The sequence below is a fragment of the Molossus molossus genome, unplaced genomic scaffold, assembly GCF_014108415.1.
Source record: "Molossus molossus isolate mMolMol1 unplaced genomic scaffold, mMolMol1.p scaffold_m16_p_15, whole genome shotgun sequence".
In the NCBI taxonomy this organism is placed as follows: Eukaryota; Metazoa; Chordata; class Mammalia; order Chiroptera; family Molossidae; genus Molossus; species Molossus molossus.
Genome location: NW_023425350.1, coordinates 81,320,477 through 81,345,149, shown reverse-complemented (window position 1 = coordinate 81,345,149; position 24,673 = coordinate 81,320,477). Strand labels below are relative to the sequence as shown.

The 24,673-nt window shown below is 49.1% G+C and overlaps 1 protein-coding gene across 1 annotated transcript in view; it reads left to right on the top strand.

The window, feature by feature from the left end:
- Nucleotides 1-24,673, top strand: part of NPAS2 (neuronal PAS domain protein 2) — a 175,232-nt gene that overhangs the window by 95,189 nt on the left and 55,370 nt on the right. The window contains exons 3-5 of the mRNA XM_036262766.1: nucleotides 2,714-2,862; nucleotides 15,364-15,455; nucleotides 19,597-19,686. Coding sequence (XP_036118659.1) covers nucleotides 2,714-2,862; nucleotides 15,364-15,455; nucleotides 19,597-19,686 — 331 coding nt within the window. The remainder of the gene's footprint in view (nucleotides 1-2,713; nucleotides 2,863-15,363; nucleotides 15,456-19,596; nucleotides 19,687-24,673) is intronic.

The following is a 24,673-nucleotide window of genomic DNA, read 5'->3' as shown; positions in this document are numbered from 1 at the left end:
GGTTCGGTTCCCGCTAAGGGCACGTACCTTGATTGTAGTTCGTCCGCGGCCCTGGTTGGGCGTGTGGGTGGCAGCCACTCGATGTGTCCGTTTCACGTTGATGTTTCCCTCTCTCTCTCTTCCTCTCTCTCTCTCTCTCTTCCTCCCACTCTATCTGATCAAAAATTGGAAAATGTCCTCAGGTGAGGATAAAAAAAAAAAAAAATCTAAAAAAAAGAAAGAAAGAGGAAAAACAAAGCGAAAGGCTGACCGTTGGTGGTTTCCAGCTTGTCCCGGAGCCCGGGAGGCGTGGTGTCGGGCCGCCCAGCGGACTTCCTCGTGGGAAAGAGGTCCTTGGAGGTTAGTCTTCTCTCTCCTGCCTCAGAGCTGGGGACCCACTGATCCTGGCCAGGTCCCAGCACAGAGTGCTGCAGGCGGAGGCTTGTGTTTCTGTCATCGTGACACAAACCATCTGTGTTATCCACCAGGCCATGTTCATTGTCATTACCCACTGAAGGCAGAGTCGTAAGGAGCTGGGTGTTATCAGCTCACAAATAATGTGTACTGGGCAGAGTCGGACAGAAACAGTGCTTTTTATTTTGGCAAAGGAGGCTGCATGCCACTCTTTAAAATCTAGGCCAAAAATTATTTATAATGCACAGATAGCCACTCGGAGTGTTAAAAGGTTCCTTTCTTCTCTCCCTGTGTTTGAACACTATGCTGTTTACCCTGGACCCGCAGAAGGACACCCTGTGCCTCACTTTGGCAGCCCCAGCCAGGTGTGACTGGGAGAGCCCACCTGAAGACAGTACTGAGGGGGGAAGGAGGCCCAGGTCCTGCCCAATCCCAAGGACAGGAATGAGCGGTCAGGAGGGTGAAGAGTCCCTTAGGTATGCCTGGTGACCACACACCTCAGGTGAGCATTGAAGAATTACCTCAGATATTATCAGAAGACAGTGCAGACTGAACTGTAATCAAGAGGATGGCTTATGAGCGAGTGTGTTGACATCAAGACAGGTTGTGCAGACGGAGTAGTGTGGCCACCATGCCATCGAGGAGAGGGTGTTTGTGACTGTCCCTGTTTCAGGGCTGCTGAGGGAAGCAGTCTTCACTTGATTCTGACACCTGTAGGTTATGGCACCTACCCAACAAGGTGAGTTCCTCTGATGAGAACAGGCACCAGCACCCTGCCTTGCCTGCCTGCGGCCTCCTACAAGCGATCAGCTCCCCCAGGCTCCGTATCCTGAGCCCCGGCATGGCTGGAGCAGGGATCTGGCCTGGGCACGGGTCCTGCTGCTGTGGCCCGTGAGCCTGCAGTGAGCTGACTTTTGGAATGTTCTGTCCTGGGTGAATTTGGAAGGGTAGGTCAGCTTTCCTAGCCCTACGTCTCCTTTGAATAAGCTAGATTTAGATGAGGAACTTATCCTGTGAAGCTGAGAGCCAGCCCCTGGGCCTGTGGTGTGTCATTAAGGATCCAGCCTCTGGAGGGTCCTGCTCCCCAAACTCCCTCTGCTGAGGGCAGGCCTCCTGCACTGTGTGCCATACTCAAGTTCCCAGGGGTCCCCTCCCTTCACTGAGCATCTCTGCTTGGCTCTCTTCTTAGGTGTGCAGTGTCGTGTGTCATTTTTAAATAAACTTTCTTTTTAGAGCAATTGTATGTTCACAAAAACACACACACACACACACACACACAAAAACAAAAATGTACAGAGATTTCGCATATAACCCCTGTCCCTACTTATTCACAGCATCCCCCATTATCAACACCCCAACCAGAGTGGTGTGCTTGCTGTAACTGATGAACCAACGGTGTTTGACTCATCATTACCACTAGTGTCCATGTTTGGCATCAGGGTTCACCGTTGGTGCTGAACATTCTGGGGGTTTAGATGAATATACAATGACAGATATCCACTGTGATAGTATCATAGAGAGTACTGTCACTGCCCTCAAAGTCCTCTGAGCTCCCCCACTCACCCCTCACACTTCAGCCCCTGGTAGCCACTGACCCTTCTCCTGTCTCCGCGATCCTCCTTTCCGGAGAGTGTTCTGGTTGGAACCACACAGTGTGCAGCCATTTCAGATTGCTCTTCCCACTTGGCGACATGCGCTGAAGGTCCCTCCATGTCATCTCTAAGAGCTCAGCCATCTTACCAGCATGACAGCACAGCACTCCCTGTCACACATCGGCCCTGAATTAGGGTCACTTGCAGATGGTTTCATGTAGGGTGTGCCCTGTCTCCCAGGCAGGATAACCAGCTCTGGGGCGGTGGCTTGGACACATGCCCTGGGTGGCACTGGCCCTCTGCTGGACACTCAGGATGCTGGCTACCCTCCATGATTTGGTGCCAAAGGCTGAGTTCTCTGAGCTGGGGGGCATGGTTGGGCTAAAGAGGGACTCAGAGCGAACCCCACTGGGCTGCAGCATCTGAACAGCATGTTCTTTGCCCTGTCAAAGTCAGAGCCCTATGAAGTCAGAGTGAGTGGCATCTGCCGACAGCTCATCTGTGTACAATTTTGCATCTGAGTGAGTACTTATCTATTAATGCTGTCTCTCTTTGTGGCTAAGGGTCTCCTTTATTCAGTTCTGAACTGTGGCAAATGTTACTTTCCCTGAAAGACACTTGATAGGATGATCACAGCAGAACGTGCACCGATAGAAAGTATCTCCGTTCCATAAGAGAACCTTTATGATGGAGAATGTTCCAGTAACCCATGTGTTTTGTGTTGGCAGAGCTTCTCGAAACAAGTCTGAGAAGAAGCGTCGGGACCAGTTCAATGTTCTCATCAAAGAGCTTAGCTCCATGCTCCCTGGCAACACCCGGAAAATGGACAAAACCACTGTGCTGGAAAAGGTCATCGGATTTTTGCAGAAACAAAATGGTAAAAGTTATGCCTCTCTTAGTTTGTATCCCATGCCTGCCCTTCCACTGGAGTGACTTCATTACATGGGGCTTCCTGCCAGGGTCTCTCCCCTGCAGAGCTCAGTCACATCGTCAGAGACGCCCTCTGCCCAGGGCACACTGCCCTCTGTAAGAATCCCTCTCTAGCAGGTCTGAGGAGGACACTGACCTCCTAAATTGCTTTTTTAGCTGGAAGAGATCATCCAAAGCAGCCTCACAGGTGACACCCAGCCCCTTGGAGTGGCATGAGCAGTGGGGTGTCTTGATTAATAAGCATTTTCATGCAGCCCTGCGGCAGTGCAGTACCCATACTCACTCTCCCCTGGAGCAGGCGCTGCTGGGTCCTCCGACCACCTCTTGTCACCGCCCCTCATCAATCTTACCTTCCACGCTCCACCATGAAAAAATAAATTGAAAATCATTAATTCACTTATAAATTTATTTTTATTGAGACATAACTCACACACTATAAAATTCACCATCTTAAATTTGTAATTGAGTGGTTTCTAGTATATTCACAAGGGCGTGCAGACACCGGCACTGTCCACTGTTTTCATCCCAGTCACTTCCCACGTGTCCTCCTCCAGTCCTGGCCACCGCTCGTCTTCTTTCTGTCTCTAGGTGTACCTATTCTGGGCATTTCAGAGAAATGGAATCATAATATGTGGTGTGTGTTTTCTGGCTTATTCCATTTAACATCCATATTTTAGCAAGTTTTCTTATTTCCTTCCATTTTATGCCAAGTAATATCTGTTGTATGGGCATACCACATTTTGCTCATCCAATTATCAGTTGATGTATATTTGGGTTGTTTCCACTTTCTGGCTGTCACTAATAATGCTGCTGTCGGGATCCCATCGTGGCAGCAGACTAGGGAAGTTCCGTCCACCGGACCAGACTTGCGGATAAACTGCAGAACATTCGACTTGAAAAACCAGCTGAACAATAGCTGATCTGAAATACTGTGAGCGGGGAGCGTGGAGCGAGGACAGGAGAACGCAGGCTGGATGAGCCAGCTCCTCAGCTAACAGTGCGACTGGGAATCCAGAGGGAAGGTGCGGCAGCGCGGCCCCTGCCCACTGGGGGTGTGGGGGTCTCAGCCTCATGCAGGAACCCCCAATACAAAGCAACACAAGGGAAGAGGAGTCCACATATTATCCAGCAGTGGGAATCAGTGGTGATTCATTCCACCTGGGAGACTCAGACCCCACTATCCCAGACAAAAAGCAATTGCTTTGTTACAACACCAGCCTGGGAAGTTCACCTGACCTTTGTCTGCAGGAGCAGCCATGCAGCAGAACTGCAGACTGGTGGAGGGGTCTCACTGGTTCACTCAGCAGTGACTCTGAGGGACTGATTATTCTCTGAAAGAACTTTTGGTGGAGAGCTGGAAGGGAGCCAGACAGAGGGCCCTGGGAAAGAGGAACGATCCTCTTCACCTTGAGTGGAAGGAGGCCCTCCTTCCCCTGCCTGTGGAATGGCTCTGGGCGAGAAATCCACACCACTGCCGCTGGGCCTGCAGACTCAGACATCTGGCCTGGTGGAAGCCAGGGCAGAAGCCTGACCCAGCAAGGGCCAGCCATGCTGAAAGATTAGAGAGCCAAGTGGGGCTCGGGTTTTTGTTTTGTTTTTTTAATATCTGCTCCTACTTGGGGTAGTGACAAGGGGGTGCCAGAGATCCAAGCAGAGCTGAGGCATTGGAAGAGGGGAAGTACCTGCCCACCCCTCCTACAGCCTATAGGCACCCCCCTCAACACGAGTCTGTTTAAACCACCCTGACCAGGACCCAATTACCCCTGCAGCGCCCCGCACCATGGGGAAGGAAAAGCAGCACAGAACAGGGCTATTCAAGGTATGAGACCTAAGGCAGACCCAGCTTCTGGGTTATGAAGGCCCCATCCACTGACTACTTGAGGATCCACACTGCCAGGCTTCAGTCAGGGCTGGGCAGGAACAGCGATTCACAGTGGCTTGTACCAGAGAACTTCCTGGGAGGCCTGGGACCCACACACCAGAGGGAAAATACAAGAACATTGGAGCAAAATCCAGCAAGCTCCAAAAATAGCAGAGACAAAGGGTTTTCTTGTTGTTGTTTTTTTTATCTTTCTTCTCTTTTCTCTTTCATATTCTCTTATTTCTCTTTTTCCTTTTAGTCTATTCTTTTTTCTTCCTTTCTTTATTATTTTTTATTTTCAATTTTATTCTTTATATTCCTGTTTTTCTTTTCCTATTTTATATTTTATTCATCATTATTACTTTTAAATTATTATTATTTTATTTATTTATTTCTTTTATTTTTATACTTACAGTTGTCCCTCACCACTTCACACTTTGATTTCCGTGGCTTCACTCTATTGTGGATTTTTCAAATATAGTCTAGTACTTGAAAAAACCACAGTAGAGCAAAGCCGCAAAAGTCGAAGCACGAAGTGGTGAGGGATGACTGTATACTAAATAAAGAATCCTACTTTGCAGAAATTCATTTATTGTGGTACAATCTGGAACTGATTAATGATGGCTGGCTGTATTCTATTTCTTGTCTCTTCCTTTTCTTTTATATTTTTCTTTTTGACTCTATTTTCTCTCCTCTAATTCTCTTAGTTTCTTGTCTTTCAGTATTCCTTTTTCTTTAGGTTTTCTCATTGTGTTGTTGTTTTTGTTGTTGTTGGTTTTTTGTGGGGTGGTTGTGTTGTTTCAGTTTGGTCTGGTTTGTCTTGTTTTGTTCTGTCAGCACCTGTATAACAGTTGGCATGGCATGGTCGGGGTTGAAACCCAAAGTCAGCAAGCCTGAGCGTTGAACCCACCCACGAACAGGACAACAGCAATCAAGACTCAAATTCAATAGGAGGGCCTTCATAACCCACACAAGGGACATTTCTAGAGCAACCAGCTCAGAAGATTAAGGAGAATATACCACTGGGTCTCTCAACCAAGGCTCGGAGGCATAGCAGTCTTATCCAATACACAGGAACAAACACAAAGAAATAGAAAAAGTGGGGAAACAGGCCTCAAATGAGAGAACAGGAGGAATCTCCAAAAAAAGAGCTAAATAAAATGGAGGCAAGCAATTTATCAGACACAGAGGTCAAAGTAATTGTTATAATGATGTTTTAAAAACTTAGTGAGAACTATAAGAAACTTAATGAGAACTACAAGGAACTTAGTGGGAACTATACCCACATGAAAAAAAGACATGGAGAGCATGAAAAAGAACCAGTTGGAAATGAAGAATGACAGTGCTGAAATAAAGAATACCCTGGAAGGAACTAACAGTAAGTTAGAAAAAGCTGAGGATCAAATCAGCTAAATAGAAGACAAGGTAAAAAAAAAAAAAAAAAAAAAATCACTCAGAACAGCAAAAAGAAAACAGTACTTAAAAAACATGAGGACAGTTTAAGGGAACTGTGAAACAACATGAAACAGAGCAACATCTGCATCATAGGAGTACCACACAGAGATGAAAGTGAGCAAGGGATAGAGAACCTATTTGAAGAAATATTGACAGAAAACTTTCCTAACATGTGAAGGATAAAGTGACACATGTTTTTGAGGGGAAGAGAGTCCCAAATGAAATGCACACAAAGAGATCCACAGAAAGACACATCATAATTAAAATGGCAAACATTCAAGACAAAGAAATAAGTTTAAGGACAGCAAGAGAGACAGTCAGTTACTTACAAGGGGCTCCCGTAAAGCCATCAGCTGATTTCTCAACAGAAACACTACAGGTCAGGAGGGAATGACATGAAGTATTCAAAGTAATGAAATGCAAGGATTGGAAAACAAAACTGCTCTATCCAGCAAGACTATCATTCAAAACTGAGGTGAAATAAAGAGCTTCACAGACCAAAAATAAAGCTAAAGGGAGGAAGTGGAGGAGAAGGACAAGAAAGAAGAAAGAAGAGAGGGGGAACATGTGCCTAAAGAACAAAAATGGCAATAAATAAGGACCTATCAATAATAACCTTAAATGTAAATGGTTTAAATGCCCCAATCAAAAAACACAGGTAGCTGAATGGATAAGAAAACATGACCCATATATATGCTGTCTACAAGAGACCCACCTCAGAAAAAAAGACTAACATAGGATGAAAATGAAGGGATGGAAAAAATTTTCCAGGCAAATGGAAACAAAAAAGCTGGAGTAGCAATACTCATATCTGACAAAATAGACTTCAAAGCAAAGACCATAACAAGAGACAAGTTCACTACATAATACTAAAGGGGTCAACCCAACAAGAGACTATAACCATGGTAAACATATATACACCCAATACAGGAGCAACAAAATATATTTTAAAACTTCTGATAGACTTTAAAGGAGAAGTTGACAGCAATACAAGCACAGTAGGGGACTTTAACACCCCACTGACAACACTAGATAGATCTTCCAAATTAAAAAAAAAAAAAATCAACAAGAAAACAGCAATCTTAAATGACACAATAAATCATATGGATTTAATTGATATCTACAGAACATCTTATCCCAAAGCTGCATAAAATTTATTGTTCTCAAGTGCATGTGGAACATTCTCAAAGACAGACCACATATTAGGACACAAAATAAGTTTCTACAAGTTTAAGATGATTGAAATCATAACAAGCATATTCTTGTACCACGATGGCACAAAACTAGAAATCAACTACAATTTTAAAAATTCAAACACATGGATGCTAAATAGCATGTTATTAAACAATGAATGGGTTACCAATGAGATCAAGGAAGAAATAAAAAACTTTCTGGAAACATATAAAAATGAACACAACAACACAAAATCAATGAGACACAGCTAAAGCAGTCCTGAGAGTAAAGTTCATAGTAGTACAGGCCTACCTCAAGAAACAAGAAAAAGCTCAAACAAGCAATATAACCCTACAACAAAAAGAATTAGAAAGAGAACAACAAGAAAAGCCCAGAATAAGTAGAAGGAAGGAAATAATAAAGATCTGAGCAGTAATAAATGACATAGAGACTAAAAAAAAAATAAAATAAATACAAAAGATCATGAATCCAAGAGTTGGTGTTTTGAAAAGATAGACAAGATTGATAAACCTTTAGCCAGACTCATCAAGAAACAAAGAGAGAGGACCCAAATAAATAAAATCATAAATAAAAGAGGCTAACTCAACTGACGACAAAGAAATACAAAGGAGTGTAAGAATATACTATGAACAACTATATTCCAACAAAATGAATCACCTGGGAAAAATGGACAAATTCCTGGAAATATACCATCTTTCAAAACTAAGTCAGGAAGGATCATAAAACTTGAATAGGCTGATAATGACTAATGAAATTGAAGCTGTAATTTTAAAAAAAAGAAAAGAAAGAAACTGCCTGCTAACAAAGTTCCTGGACAAGAAGGCTTCACAGGACAGTTTTACCAAACATTCAAAGAAGAACACCTATCCTTCTGAAACTATTCCAAAAAATTCAAGAGGAGGGAAGACTTCCTAGCACTTTCTATGAGGCCAACATTATCCTAATTCCAAAACCAGATAAAAACACATAAAGAAAACTACAGGCCAATATCCCTGATGAATATAGATACTAAAATTCTCAACAAAATATTAGCAAATTGGATCCATCAATACATTAGAAAGATCATACACCATGACCAAGTGGGATTTATTCTGGGATTGTAAGACTGGTACAACATTTACAAATCAATAAATGTGATACATCACATAAACAAAAGAAGGGTAAAAGTCACATGATTATATCAATAGATGCAGAAAAAGCATTCAACAAAATCCAGCATTCATTTTTTATTAAAAAACTCTCAGCGAGCCCCGGCTGGTTTGGCTCAGCAGTTAGAGTGTCGGCCCTCGGACCAAAGAGTCCTGAGTTTGGTTCCAGCCAAGAGCATGTACCTCTGTTGCAGTTTGTCCCCGGCCCTGGTTAGGGTTGTGCAGGTGGCAGCCAATCGAGGAGTCTCCCCCCCCCCCCCCCCCCCCCCCCGTCTGAAGATAGATGTAGAAATATCCTCGGGTGAGGATTTAAAAAAATAACTCAGCAAAATGGGAATAAAGAGATCATATCTCAACATAATAAAGGCCACATATGACAAACCTACAGCCAACATCATACTCACTAGGAAAAACTAAACGCATTTCCCTTAAGAACAGGAACAAGACAGGTATGTCCACTTTCACCCTCTTATTCAACTTAATACTGAAAATACTAACTACAGCAATCAGAAAAGAAGAAAAAGAAATAAAAGTATTTTAATGGCAAAAAAGGAAATAAAACTGTCATTATTCACAGATAACATGATATTATACATAGAAAACCCTAAAGATGTCACCAAAAAACCACTAGATTTAATGAATGCAATTGCAAAGTGGCAGAATACAAAAATAACATCCAGAAATCGATGGCATTTTTATAAACCAATAATGAAGTCTCAGAAAGAGAAACTAAAAAAAAATCCCATTTACCATTGCAACAACAAAAAAAATAAGATACCTAGGAATAAACAACCAAGGAAGTGAAAGACCTATACTCAGGAAACTATAGAACACTGAAAAAAGAAATAGAAGATACAGTACAAACAAGTGGAAGCATACATATACCATGTTCATGGATTGGAAGAGTAATATCATTAAAAAATGTCCATACTACCCAATGCAATCTATAAGTTCAATGCAATCCCTATTAAAATACCATCAGCATATTTCACAGATCTAGAACAAATATTCCAAAAATTTATATGGAACCCAAAATTCAGCTTTTTGCTTATGGATATCCAGTTATCCCAGAGCTTCATTTTTAAAAAACTTTTAAACACTTTATAAAATTATAACACATATACAGAGAATACACAAATCATAACTGTACAGTTGAATTCATTATCACAATATGACTACAATTGGTAAACCAATACCCAGGTCAAGAAAAAGAAGTTAATGCCCCAATAGATGCCTCTTTCTTCATATCTACCTCTGCTTTTCTCAAAGGTCATCTCTATTTTGATTTCTAATATCAGAGATTGGTTTTGCCTGTTGGGAACTTATTCAGATGGAGTTGTACATTATGAACTTGATATTTATGAGATTAATATGTGTTCTTCTGGTGCTATGGCTTATTCATTTTCATTGGTATGTAGTGAATCCACCCTTGAATTTATGTCTTTCTCAAATTGTTCTCTCTCCTTTTACTCTCCTATAAATCCTTTCCCTCTTCGCACTGACCACCTTGTCGTGTGTTTACTTATGTACAAAAGAAAATTGGAGAATAATTAAGAGGGTTTAGTAGACATTAACAATCAAGAAGAGTTGCCCGGTCGGTGTGGCTCAGTGGATTGAGCGTCATCCTATGGACTGAGGGGTCCCAGTTCGATTTCCAGTCAGGGCACATGCCTGGGTTGCAGGCTGGATCCCCAGTGGGAGGCGTGCAGGAGACAGCTGATTGATGTTTCTCTTTTACATTGATGTTTCTATCTCTCTCTTACTTCCTCTCTCTAAAAAAAAAAAAAAAATTAATAAAAACATATTTTTAAAAAAGAGAATTCTTTTTTCCTTAATCATGACACCATACATAATAAAGTCAGAAGCATCAGATCATTTAGGAGATAATTGCAGTTCTTCTGTGCTTATGATGATGCTTCTCTTCCAGGGAACATTTTCCTAGACAAGATGATTTCATGGAAGAGGGTGTTGGTGCGACATGAGAAAGTTTTATTACATTTGCTATTCTTTTATTATTTCTTTATTAATTATATATGCCTCTTTAAAACATGACAATAATGATATAGCCTCATTTTTTTTTTCTAAAGCTGCCCAGGGGAGAGTAAAGAATATGTTCATCACTTTTGTTAAAAGTCAGCGAAGAACAATCAAGCAGGATTGGACTATAGTGTTGCAGTATTTGATAGCCCCAATAACTTAATCAGAATGGCTGTATTTTTGAAATAATGATTTAGCCAAGTGAAAATAGCAGGTTGGTTTGATTACCAAGATGTATTTTGCAAATTACTCAAACTAGGTCAGTGCCACCAAAAGGCAGGACAGCTGTTAAATAAGACAGCTGGGATCAAGTTCATCAGTGTGACATTGATGCTGGGCTCTATCGGCTGTGGGATTACAGAATTGTCAAATCTAGGACCTGAAAAGGATTAGTCAGCAGAAATGCATCCCTCTAACACTGGGAGCTCCTGTCTTTGTCTCGTCTTTTTCATAAGACTGAGGCCTACTCTGCAGTGTGCTTAAATGCCACCAGGATCACTCCAGGATCTTACTAACCCTCTGTGATTTCATATTTAAAAGAAAACAAAATACATGGCAGATTTTATGGAGAAATATAGAGGTTGGACCAACATTTGGATTAAAGCAAAACAAAAACAAACAACTTTACTGATAACCCAAATGGACATGAACTCCACAGGCATCTGCAGCGAGTTAGAGAATCCCATGGTCAGCATTTATTCAGGGCTCGCCATGAGCCAGGTAGGCATCATTCTAAGGCCTCTCTGTATAGTATTGCATCTGAGACTCACACACTCCTGAGTTAGTGCCATTTCCCCTGGCTGGTGTGGCTCAGTGGTTGAGCATCGTCCCATGGACTGAGAGGTCCCGGTTCCATTCCCGGTCAGGGCACATGTCAAGGTGCAGGCTCGATTCCCAGTAGGGGGCGTGCAGGAGGCGGCTGGTCAATGTTTCTCTCTCACAACAATGTTTCTATCTCTCTCCCTTCCTCTCTCTCTAAAAAAAAAAAATCTGAGTTAGTGCCATTTCACAGATGAGGCACCCAAGGCACAGAGGTGGGACAGACAGCCAGAGAGGTGCAGAATTATACCAGGCAGTCTGTCTCCAGAGCCACAGTTTTTAACACTACACCATACTGCTTCTCCTCAAGAGGTAATTTGTGGACTCTTACAGATATTTATATCATAGCTACACTATAGCTATTTATTAGTGTGGCCTTTCAGATTACTGGTTCTCAAGCTTGCTGCCCATTAGACTCACCTGGGGAGCTTTTAAAAATACATATAACTGGGTCATACATCACAGATCAATAATCAGAATTTTTAGGGATGGAACCACAATGGTGAGTTGGAGCTGGCTCATACCAGCTTGTAAAAGATGATGGTTACATTTCCAGGAGTTTTGCAAGCCAGTTGAAAGCATGAAATAAGCCACTGTGGAAGCATTTACTCCTCAAAAGGTGGCAAACACTATTGCCAGTACTTTCTGTTGTAAGCAGAAAGGGCTTTGCACCAGTGCACCCTGGGTGAGGCCCCAGCATCTGCAGTTTTAACATCTCTGGGGGATTCCAGTGTGCACCCATGGTTAAGAACTGTGGAGTTAGAGATGCTTTCTGCCTTCCTGTTAAAGGGAGACCACAAAGTAAGGAAAGATGATTAGGCCCGGGTAGTCATTATAATTATTTTCTCATTAATGTTTTAAGCATCCCTATTTTCTCAGCTTGGGGGATAAATCTTGATCCTGGAGGGCATCTTTATTTCCTTTGAAGTAATTCAGACCAAAATGAGAATCACACCAAGTCTCTCTGTAGAAAATTTTGTGTCATTATCTATGTAAGAGCTAGACCCGTAAATTATGTAAATAGGTGTATGGGCCATCCTTCCCCATGTCCATCCAAATGTTACTTCTGTGGGCCAGTCTGACCTCATGCCTTCCTCTTCCTGTGTGAGTCTCAAGCTGATTCCATGTCATTTTCTCCCAACATCAAGTTCCATTCCTCATGTGTGCCACTTCAGTATGTTTTCCTTGGTGGACGGGTTGGGGTGGAGAAGACGGCAGAAAAAGATAAATGTCCCAGTTGAACAGGGTGCTATTTACCCAGCCCAGGGAAGACTTTCTGCCCTGCTTTCAGACTTTTGTTTTTTTTTACCACATGCTCCCCCTTCGGGTGCATACCAGGTGAGCCCTCTAGGGCGCAGCTGCAGCTTAGTGCTTCACAGAGGTTTTGTTCAGCTGCTGATTGCATTGCTTCCTACAAGATTGCTCCAAGGCAGTTTGATTCCCTTGTTAGAACCCACTGTGACACAGCTCCTTGGCAACCCTGCCTTATCACCTGGAGCTTATGCCATTGGTCCCATCAAATGCCAGTGGGGACGTGATTGCAACACTGAATTTTATTTCCTATTTAATATTTTTTACTTACTTTGAGACCTATTATGCTATGCATTGAGCCTTAACTTCCAAGAACTATAATCAAATTGTTGATATACAAAGTGAATGAAATATCTTCTTTCGCTATTATGCTGTTATTTAGAAAGTATTCGGTCACACTGAATGATCTAAAAGTTACTTATGCAGAAGAAATGGGTATTTCATTTGTCCATGCCAGTAAGTTGAACGGACCTCAAGCTAAGCAAATTTGTACTGCTGAAGATTTTCTTCTCCTGGACAGTTAACGTATAGTTCGATCCTGATGGTCAAAAGAATGTTGCAGATGAGTTGATGTGCTGTAAAGGAAGGTGGGGGCATTTATGGGACTAATTTATTAGCATATCCTCGGTCCATTTTTCTTCTGAGTGGTATTTGTTTGAGGACCCCAGAGTTTCACCGTCTCTTCCTTGCCTCAGCCAGCACCCCAGGCTGAGCGCTGGCCTGGCCTCTGCTTCCCAGGGTGACTCCACCTCTGGCCTGCTGGTGGCAGCAGGCCATTCCTTCCGAAGCTCAAAGGACGAAACCACCCCAGTACGCAGAGCACTCCAGAGGCAGAGGGTGGTGGAGCACGGGAGGGTTTGAGTCACATGTGTGACTGAGCCCTTCACATCATCTTCATTCACAAGTAACTGCTGAATTCTCTCAGATTCCTCCACTCACTCGGCAGGACGCCCTCTCCGTGCTCCGTGTAAGCGAGACTGCCGACCACTGAGCCAAAGGAGGGAGCCTTCAGTGTTTCTCCTCATTCACAGTTTATAGGTTATCTGTCTGAACAATTTGCATTTTCCAGGATGTTATTGAATTAGTTTTTTTTCTTTAAGGTAGGAGATATCAGAGGTACTTAGGTTTTTCTTAGTGTTATTGGAGAATTGTGTGGATTGCCTTTCTCTGTTGCTGGTGGGAGTGGGGTTCTTGGAAAGCCACTGGAATAGGCCCCTAGGAGAGCATGGGATTTGGTAGAAAGCTGTATGTGCATGGAGTTGCTTCCCTGGGAGTGCAGAGTCCATTTTCCTTCAACCAGTCCTGGAAGCGGGCAGCTGGGAGTCAGCAGAGCTAGAAGCAAGGCTGGTGCACGGTGTCCCTTCCATGGTGGAGCGGGGTCCATGGAGCATCAGGCTGGTCACGGTCCCTCAGTCCATCTTGTGGGGTCCACCTGGCCATGAGCCATGTGGACGAATGCAGGGGAACACACTCCCTGCAACGAGAGAGCCAGGAGTCCCGAGAGCGCAAGAGAGCCAGAGGCAAGAGCAAGAGCAGGAACCCCGTTGTTCAGGAGCCTAAAGGTCAAACCTGCCCGCGCGCAGTGCCCTGCCCATTCTGACCAGTGCCCTGTTGCCTGTGTGACCTGTATGACCAGTGACCTATGTGACTGATGGACAGGCAAGCATCTTCCATGTCACCCAGACCACTGAGCATGCGTCTAAATCGCAGCCTCCCTTTGCTCCTTCCTGTTGCTAATTCACTGGTTAAATCACACCAGTACTATTGGCATCAAGAAAGTGATCCCCGAAGAAACCTCTTGCTTTGTAAAACAAAGCAAAATGCTGGTTAAAGATGAAGAATAAACTGAAGGAAAAGCAGGTATATTCGATGTAGCATTTGAGTTATCCATAATAATCTTATCAGAGATGTTTTAGTAATAAAACAAAACACTTTCAAAAATGCTAAAGAAGTAGAATATTTAAGGTCTGTATAGACCAATGATCATTAAATTTACTAACATGAATAATATCCTCAGTACAAAGTAGTTAAAGAAACAAACTATAAGTTGACCCAGACAGTTTTTGGCTTTAAAGGCAATTAGGTAACATGCATTTGTATAGCACATTATACTTCGGTAACCAGAAATGCTAAAAATACATTACATTCTGCACAGACACAGTAGGTTATATACCACAAGCCTAAAATGTTTCTAGAATTTTGAAAATCCCAGTGTCTAAAGTGCTTTGCTTTGCCTTGACCACATGTTTTTTTAAAAGCATCCCAGTCTTTGTTTCTGTTGCCTTGATAATTCCAACTGCTGATGCTGGGCTTTGTCTTGTAGAAGTTCAAGGGCACTGTGCCACCTGCCAGCAGGAGACAGCACACCCATGAAGAGGTGGGGTGCTCTCCTCCCGGAGGCTCACTGAGGGGTGTGAAAACATTCAGAGGTGTTTTTAGGCCTGTTACATTCTAAGATCCCAGCCCTGGGCAATTAGGGTAATGTATTTCCTTACATTGGCTTCTTTAACTAAACTACGCAGAGGTTTGTACAGAGTTACAGAGATGTAACATGTGCTTCATTTGTTCATTCCAATGCCTAGATACCTTTGAATATAAAAGCTTTTTTGTGTGTGTTTTTTAGAAGTCTCAGCACAAACAGAAATCTGTGATATTCAGCAGGACTGGAAACCTTCCTTCCTCAGTGATGAAGAATTCACGCAGCTGATGTTGGAGGTGAAGTGCACTTTTAAATTAGCTCCACGGGTTGCAAATGCAAATGTAGCTGCTTATTCCAGATAAGACCCTGTGCCCAAATCAACAACTGTTCTTGACCCTGGAAAGAGACCTTGAAACAGGCGCCCTCCTGAAGGCTCCTGCTCCTGTTATGTTTTGGCCACTGAGTTGGGTGCTGTGTGTACTGTTGCCACGGTGGCTGCAGGGCAGCCCCTGCCTGTCTCCCAGCTAGAGGTCATCTAGTGGGGAGCTGATAGGGGGGGAGCTGCAGGTAGGTTGGAGCGAGGGGGCGGGGGAGGAGAGCGTCCCCCTCTGCACTGTCTTCTGGCGCAGAGGTCCCTCTTGAGAATGCAGTGATCACATTTTTCCTTTAGTAGAATACATTTTGAAAACAATGTCTCCTTTAAAGTTATACTTTTGATTTGAGTTCACATTATGTCTACATGGCATGGCATGGAGGTGTCCATTATTAATGGCCATGGGCCTGCCCACCTAGCACACGCCCTTTCTGTGCTGACAAAGACACTCATATTTCTTCCAAAGTGAGGTGCCCGCGCCCACCTGCAGAGCTGCACTGTGGAAATCTGGCTGATCTGAGCCAGTGGACTTCCTTAATGTCACATGAGCGAAACCCCCCGTACCGATGACAGTAAGTCTACAGAAACCTCTGGCTGGCTGTTCCGACACCTAGACTGGGGGCAAGACGGGAGTGTCTGGTGTGAGGGTGGGGTGAGCCCCAGCGAGGCATGTCGGAGCCCCGGGTCAGGAGGGGAAAAGTGGGACCGATGAGTCAGCAAAAGGAGTAAGACGCTGGCTGTGTGTCAGCACTTCCAGGTGAGGTTTTTGGGGAGGAGCTTTTTGGGATAAATCTCTCTATATATCATCTTAAGACTGATTTAAACTCAAATTTACATAGACAAACTATAAAGTAAACATAAAGTCCTGGTGTAAGAAAATGCCCAAATATTATGAAATACAAACATATTAATAAACATTTGCATAAAAATGAAAGATACTTAAGTCTACACATGAACTATATTTAAAGAAAATACAGAACATCCCCCAAAAGCAATGCATTTTAAGTGTCTCATTTTAGAGTGATTTGTGAAATATCATGTTGAATTAATACATCATTATGCCACTTTACATAAATTGTTTTATCTTTTAATTCTAAGGGAAAGTAGTTAAAATGTAGAACCCTATAGCACCCACCTCTTTTTATGAGCCTATATGCAAACTTTTTTTCCAGTGAGTTCCAAGGTATCAAAAGTGTTTGAGGAAGCAAGACTTAAAGTAGATAATTATTTGGGCTGAAAGGCAGGATTGAGATTTCGGGAGACGAATTTCTAGAAAAGGCTTTTAGATTTGTATGGATGTACTTTACACACTTTCTCCTGTTCCCTGTATAGACTTCTTGAAGCAAATATAAGGAAAATCTTGCTAGATGAGTGAAATGGACCAGAAATTAAGCCTGTACAAGTGGGCCTCCTGGGTGAATTGCAGCTGCGCAGAGTCTGGGAAACCCACCAACTAGTACTTCCGCTTATCTCAGGCTCTTTCAGGCTCCTATTCCGCCTGCTGCTTCTCAGTAGATGCAGACCTGGGATGAGTCCCTGGAGCGGCCCCCACCCCCACCCCTGGGTTCTGAAACACAGCAGCGACCCTGCAGGTGGGTCATCACAGTGTTGTCCCCTCTCAGCTGCACCTTCTCAGATTTTCTTGTAGCCATTCTGGGGCAGCTGCGGAACCAGGCGTCATGTCTTGGTAACCAGGAGGCCCCCTTTTAAAATAAGGATGGAACCCATAAGACCCCAGAGAACTGAGCGGCTAGTGCCCTTGGGGGGAACACATCCTTCTGCCTCCTTCCTTCCCTCTTCTCTCAGAAAGGCCCCAACCCAGATTCTGGGAGGACCCATGTAGTGTGGGGGTTGGAAGGACGAGAAGGACTTGGTCACGGCAGCCAAGCTAGTGGTGTGAGCTGGGGACGAGTGTGGCTGCAGGCATCTGCACAAGGAGACACGGGAGGACGAGCTTGTTGCAGATAGTTAGGAGTCTGCGGCATTTCCGAATGTTACTCGGAAAGGCTACAGCGCTCTTTTCTCTTAGCCCAGAGGCTGTCCCAGAGAGCGCCAGCGACATCCCAGCAGATCAGGAATTGGCAGAAAGGGATGGTTTTGCTCCCCTCTGGTGTGCAGCAGGTGTCAAGTGTGGCCAGAGCGGCGTCTCGGCATCCCTGAGTGCTCCGTCAGACTCACCGTTACGCTGAGTGGAGCCGTCACTTTGCAGGCAGGTCGCTGAGTCACTCCCACGGGCTTCTGAAACCACAGCAAGCGTTCTGAACACAGTGACTGTTCAGTTCTGGTGAATGAGATGAAAAATGCCAACGAGCTGATGAAAGTTGTCTTCCATCTATAAATAGCTTCAGCTTTTTCACACCGAGTTGCTTTACACATTCAAGAGGGGCACACTGTGCAGAAAGGTCACTGGTGCCGCTCCCACTTTTCCCAGTGTGCTCTATGCTTTTACAAAAAGGTCCAGTCAACACATCAGCAGTGCCTTTACCTCGTAGAAGATTCACCTACAGGGGCTCTGAAATATTATTCAAAACCATTTAGAAAAATGCTGAGGGAAAGAGTGGAACAAGTCGCTGGGCTGCACATCTGTGTCCACCACGACCCGTCATCCGAGCCGGGTTCTCAGCCTCAGCACTGCTACGTTCTGAAGCTGGTCATTCTTTGTTGGGGGGGGGGGGGTGTCTTGTGTGTTGTAGGACATTTTAAAGCTTCCTTGGCCTCCACCTACTAGATGTCAGCAGCAACCCCTACCCCCACTAGTGACAACCAAAAATGTCTCTAGACATTGCCAGATGTCCACAGGGTGCAAAATCGTCCCCATTTGAAAACCACTTATGTATTCTGTAAGGATGCTGTGCACTTAAGAAATGGGCTTTAATAAATATTTTTCAGTCTTGAATCCTGCAATACAGAAGTGTATAAATGACCCTGGTGTAATTTTCCTGGTGAAAGGAACTCTCCCATTTTGACATGTCATAACCGTGCCCGGCACACACACAGTGCACTGGGTCGGGTTCCTGCCCAGTGCCCGTGAGCACCGTCCTCCCTTGAAGGGATTAATGCCCATTTGGCTGTGCAGACCCTTGGAGGTTCTGGCTGAGTGCATACAAAATATTTCTAGAACTTTGTAAGTACATATTTCAGTTTTCCCCCCACCCCAAGCAGAAATATTCCACTTGGGGAAGCTGGTATTCAGAGCTACCGTTAGTAAAGCCCCAGTGAGCTGCTCACAGCGAGTCCGGCTGAGTGTGTCCCCTGCGGAGTGGGCTGTGTCCTCCCTTCCCTCCCATCGCTGCACACGGAGCCAGTTGCCAGTACAGCCCCATCCCCTGTTGAATGACGTAGTCTGAATCTCAGAAATCGAGTTTCAGGTAGGTCTTATGGCTGCATCGTGAGCACCCAGTACGGACTCCGGAACAGCAGCCGGTGTCCGGGAGGGACACACCGCTGCTGCATCTCTTCCCTTGCAGCAGCCGGCAGTGCCTGGCCTGAGCAGGTGCCCCGGAAAACTGTCTCCGGATGAGTTGTCAATCTTTCTAGAATACCCCGGGCCCTAGCTGAGTGATACAGTGCTCCCCTCCGCCCTTACTGTTTACTTCTGTGGAATAATGTAAACATTCTTTATAAACAGTTCCTTTGGAGGAACCCGACATACAAACTTTCTCTTTTTAATGCCTGTGAGGTCTGGTATCTTTCTACTCAACTCGAAGTGGTACAGGAGCCGGGAAGCAGGAAACAAACTATTGCTGTCGTCTTTTAATGGTGATAGTGACATTTCTGATTCAGCCCAATAGCATTCTTACCATTAAAATACCCTCGGTGATTTCCCTGGCCCAGGTTCAACTCATGGCGCCAGGAAATGAGTTTTCACTGAGGCTCTTACTGCTCTGGAAGCCGTTTTAAGGCTCCATCTGGCGTGCCAGGCAGAGAGGTTCTGTGAGGTTATTGGTGGAAATATTCTGAGGCTTATGAAACAAAGTCAGTGTCATAAAATAGGGCCCTGTGCTTCAGTGACATCGTCCCCATGGAAGCATCACTGAGGGGCCCTTGCTGTTGGTTCTCTGCAGGCATTAGATGGCTTCATCATCGCCGTGACGACAGGCGGCTGCATCCTCTACGTGTCTGACGGCATCACGCCTCTCCTCGGGCACTTGCCGGTGAGTGTCCGCTCCTCCAAGGGCCCCTGCCAGTACACGTTGTCATTTTCCTTGGAACCATCCAGAACTAGATAGGGTGGTACAGGTATGCAGTGGTCTGTGTGTGAGAAGGATTCTGGAATGCCCTCAACAGACCCAGGCCGAGGTCCCAGGGCCCTGCCAGGGGCAGGGCAGGTACAGATGTGTCATCCTGGAACAAGCCTCAGCAAAGCCAGACCTGGGTGGCGAGCATGGCACACCCTTGCCCTCTGTGCCCCAGCTCCTGACAAGATGCTGTGGCCTGAGGGAGCCTCTCCGGCAAATGGGAACTCCAACGCCCAGATCTGGGGGTGTGCACAGGTGGCTGCAGGTGGGGTGTGGTTTGGAGGTCACCAGGGACGTGACTGAGATTGCAGGTAGTCATGACCCTAGAGGCGAGGGTTCAGCAACAGGGCTGGTCCTGAGGGATTGAAATACTGTGGGAAGACGCTGTTGCCCAGGAGGTTTGGAGGACGGAGGTGTGGACAGCAGGGAGAAGAGGTCAGGCCTCGCTCTTCCTGATGGGCACCAGGCTGAGGCTTGGAGGCAGGCGTGTCTGGCAAGTTCGAAGGCCCTCAAAAATGTTTCTCCGTCACCCTGGCCAGTTTGGCTCAGCGGTTGAGCGTCGGCCTGCGGACCAGAGAGTCTCAGGATTGGTTCCCGCTAGGGGCACGTACCACAAAAATAAAAAAGTTGCTCCCTCCCGTTGCTCCTACCTTTGCCCCTCTTTTTGTTTCTCCCTCCCTTCTTTCTCTCCTTCCCTCCCTCCCTAACACTTCCTCCTCTCAAATGAGCCTTGCTGGCTCTCCAAGCTGGTCACCCTCCCCTCACCTCACCCCACCCCCCACCAGGATGAGCACCTGGCTGGTGAGGGTCCCCCTTTGAGGGTCCCTCATAGCGTCTGGCCAGCCTTCCATTTCCTTCCACACTGGCACTTCCTCCTACAGAGCCCGGCCTTGCATGACAGCTGTTCCAGCACTGTCCCGTGGGGCTTGGGTGACCCTCCCCTTCTTTCCCCTGCCAGCAAGCCCTGCCACGGGCTGGCCCGCCACCTGCCGGCGAGCTGCCAGTGTGTGTGATGAGGAGGGTGGCACCTTGTCGGGGGTCCCTTCCGCACCCAGGCCTTCCTGGGCAAACAGGGTGTGGAGGACTGGTTGCCTCCCCTGAGCCACACCTGCCCCAGAGCTTGCTCCCTTGGGGTCCTGACCTGGTTGGCTAATTGCCCAGGGCTCCACCTCATCCTGGGTCATGATTCTGTCAGAAGCCATGCCCCCACCCCACCATTTCTGCACAGGATGCTGTGCGGAGATCTCAGCCACCCTCCGCACCTTCCTTCACCAGTGCCTGTGGAGTGGCTCAGAAAAGCATCTTTACTCTGCTAGGCAGATGCCTTTACATTTTTCCTTAATTTATCTAAACTCTGTGCATCAGCCCATTTCCTGCGCTATTTTCAGGGCGCACAGGCTGGGGGTAGGAAGGTTCTCTCCCCTCTGACACCTGTCAAAGGCTGGCTCTCACTTCACCCTAAAGAGTGGAGAGCACAGCTCCATCTTGATTCGAGCCCCGGGCCAGGAGCAGTGCCGCCGCTGCGCGTGCAGAAGTGACCCTCGGCCAGCCCCGCTGCGCGTGCGGAAGTGACCCTCGGCCAGCCCCGCTGCGCGTGCGGAAGTGACCCTCGGTCAGCCCCGCTGCGCGTGCGGAAGTGACCCTCGGCCAGCCCCGCTGCGCGTGCGGAAGTGACCCTCGGTCAGCCCCCCCGCTGCGTGCGGAAGTGACCCTCGGCCAGCCCCGCTGCGCGTGCGGAAGTGACCCTCGGCCAGCCCCGCTGCGCGTGCGGAAGTGACCCTCGGTCAGCCCCCCCGCTGCGTGCGGAAGTGACCCTCGGTCAGCCCCGCTGCGCGTGCGGAAGTGACCCTCGGCCAGCCCCGCTGCGCGTGCGGAAGTGACCCTCGGCCAGCCCCGCTGTGCGTGCGGAAGTGACCCTCGGCCAGCCCCGCTGCGCGTGCGGAAGGGACCCTCGGCCAGCCCCGCTGCGCGTTCGGAAAGTGACCCTCGGCCAGCCCGCTGCGCGGTGCGGAAGTGACCCTCGGCCGCCCCGCTGCGCGTGCGGAAGTGACCCTCGGCCAGCCGCCGCTGCGCGTGCGGAAGTGACCCTCGGCCAGCCCCGCTGCGGTGTGCGAAGTGACCCTCGGTCAGCCGCCGCTGCGTGCAGAAGTGACCCTCGGCCAGCCCCGCTGCGGTGTGCGAAGTGACCCTCGGTCAGCTGCCGCTGCGTGCAGAAGTGACCCCCGGTCAGCCCCGCTGTGGTGTGCGAAGTGACCCTCGGCCAGCCCCGCTGCGTGCAGAAGTGACCCTCGGTCAGCCCCGCTGCGGTGTGCGAAGTGACCCTCGGTCAGCCCCGCTGCGTGCAGAAGTGACCCTCGGTCAGCCCCGCTGCGTGCAGAAGTGACCCTCGTCAGCCCCGCTGCGGCATGCGGAAGTGGACCCTCGTCAGCCCCCCGCTGCGGCGTGCGAAGTGACCTCGGTCAGCCCCGCTGCGGCCTGCGGAAGTGACCCTCGGTCAGCCCCCCCGCTGCGGCGTGCGGAAGTGACCCTCGGTCAGCCCCGCTGCGCGTGCAGAAGTGACCCTCGGTCAGCCCCGCCGCTGCGTGCAGAAGTGACCCTCGGTCAGCCCCGCTGCGGCGTGCGGAAGTGACCCTCGGTCACCCCCCCGCTGCGGCGTGCAGAAGTGACCCTCGGTCAGCCGCCGCTGCGTGCAGAAGTGACCCTCGGCCAGCCCCGCTGCGGGTGCGAAGTGACCCTCGGCCAGCCCCGCTGCGGTGTGCGAAGTGACCCTCGGTCAGCTGCCGCTGCGTGCAGAAGTGACCCTCGGCCAGCCCCGCTGCGTGCAGAAGTGACCCTCGGTCAGCCCCGCTGCGGTGTGCGAAGTGACCCTCGGTCAGCCCCGCTGCGTGCAGAAGTGACCCTCGGTCAGCCCCGCTGCGTGCAGAAGTGACCCTCGGTCAGCCCCGCTGCGGCCTGCGGAAGTGACCCTCGGTCAGCCCCCCCGCTGCGGCCTGCGGAAGTGACCCTCGGTCAGCCCCCCCGCTGCGGCGTGCGGAAGTGACCCTCGGTCAGCCCCCCCGCTGCGTGCAGAAGTGACCCTCGGTCAGCCGCCGCTGCGCGTGCAGAAGTGACCCGCGGTCAGCCCCGCCGCTGCGTGCAGAAGTGACCCTCGGTCAGCCCCGCCGCTGCGTGCAGAAGTGACCCTCGTCAGCCCCGCCGCTGCGTGCAGAAGTGACCCTCGGTCAGACCCGCCGCTGCGTGCAGAAGTGACCCTCGGTCAGCCCCGCTGCGGCGTGCAGAAGGTGACCCTCGGTCAGCCGCCGCTGGCGTGCAGAAGTGACCCTCGGTCAGCCGCCGCTGCGTGCGGAAGTGACCCTCGGTCCACCCCGCCGCGGCGTGCAGAAGTGACCCTCGTGTCAGCCGCCCGCTGCGTGCAGAAGTGACCCTCGGTCCAGCCCCGCCGCTGCGTGCAGAAGTGACCCTCGTCAGCCCCGCTGCGCGTGCGAAGTGACCTCGGTCCAGCCGCCGCTGCGTGCAGAAGTGACCCTCGGTCAGCCCCGCCGCTGCGTGCAGAAGTGACCCTCGGTCAGCCCCGCCGCGCGTGCAGAAGTGACCCTCGGTCAGCCCCGCCGCTGCGTGCAGAAGTGACCCTCGGTCAGCCGCCGCTGCGTGCAGAAGTGACCCTCGGTCAGCCCCGCCGCTGCGTGCAGAAGTGACCCTCGGTCAGCCCCGCTGCGGCGTGCAGAAGTGACCCTCGGTCAGCCGCCGCTGCGTGCAGAAGTGACCCTCGGTCAGCCCCGCTGCGTCGTTGCGGAATTGACCCTCGGCCAGCCCGCTGCGCCCTGTGCGGAAGGACCCCTGCGGCCAGCCGCCGCTGCGTGCGGAAAGTTGACCCTCGGCAGCCCCCGCTGCGTTGTGCGAAGTGACCCGCGGTCAGCCGGCCGCTGCGTGCAGAAGTGACCCCCGGTCAGCCCCAGCCTGTGGTTGTGCAGAGTGACCCTCGGTCAGCCCCGCTGCGGTGTGCGAAGTGACCTCGGTCAGCCCCGCTGCGGTGTGCGAAGTGACCCTCGGTCAGCCCCGCTGCGTGCAGAAGGGACCTCCGGTCAGCCCCGCTGCGGCCTGCGGAAGTGACCCTCGGTCAGCCCCCCCGCTGCGGCGTGCGAAGTGACCCTCGGTCAGCCACCCCGCTGCGGCGTTTGTGGGGGGGCGGAACGGGTACCCTCGGTCAGGCCCCCCCGCTTGCGTGCAGAAGTGACCATCGGTCAGCCGCCGCTGCGTGTGCAGAATTGAATGACCCTCGGTCAGCCCCGCCGCTGCGTGCAGAAGTGACCCTCGGTGCAGCCCGCCGCTGCGTGCAGAAGTGACCCTCGGTCGAGCCCCGCTGCGTGCAGAAGTGACCCTCGGTCAGCCGCCGCTGCGTGCAGAAGTGACCCTCGGTCAGCCGCCGCTGCGTGCAGAAGTGACCCTCGGCCAGCCCCGCTGCGCGTGCGGAAGTGACCCTCGGCCAGCCCCGCTGCGGCGTGCAGAAGTGACCCTCGGTCAGCCCCGCTGCGTGCAGAAGTGACCCTCGGTCAGCCCCGCCGCTGCGTGCAGAAGTGACCCTCGGTCAGCCCCGCTGCGTGCAGAAGTGACCCTCCGTCAGCCGCCGCTGCGTGCAGAAGTGACCCTCGGTCAGCCGCCGCTGCGTGCAGAAGTGACCCTCGGTCAGCCGCCGCTGCGTGCAGAAGTGACCCTCGGTCAGCCGCCGCTGCGTGCAGAAGTGACCCTCGGTCAGCCCCGCTGCGGCGTGCGGAAGTGACCCTCGGTCAGCCGCCGCTGCGTGCAGAAGTGACCCTCGGTCAGCCGCCGCTGCGTGCAGAAGTGACCCTCGGTCAGCCCCGCTGCGGCGTGCGGAAGTGACCCTCGGTCAGCCCCCCCGCTGCGG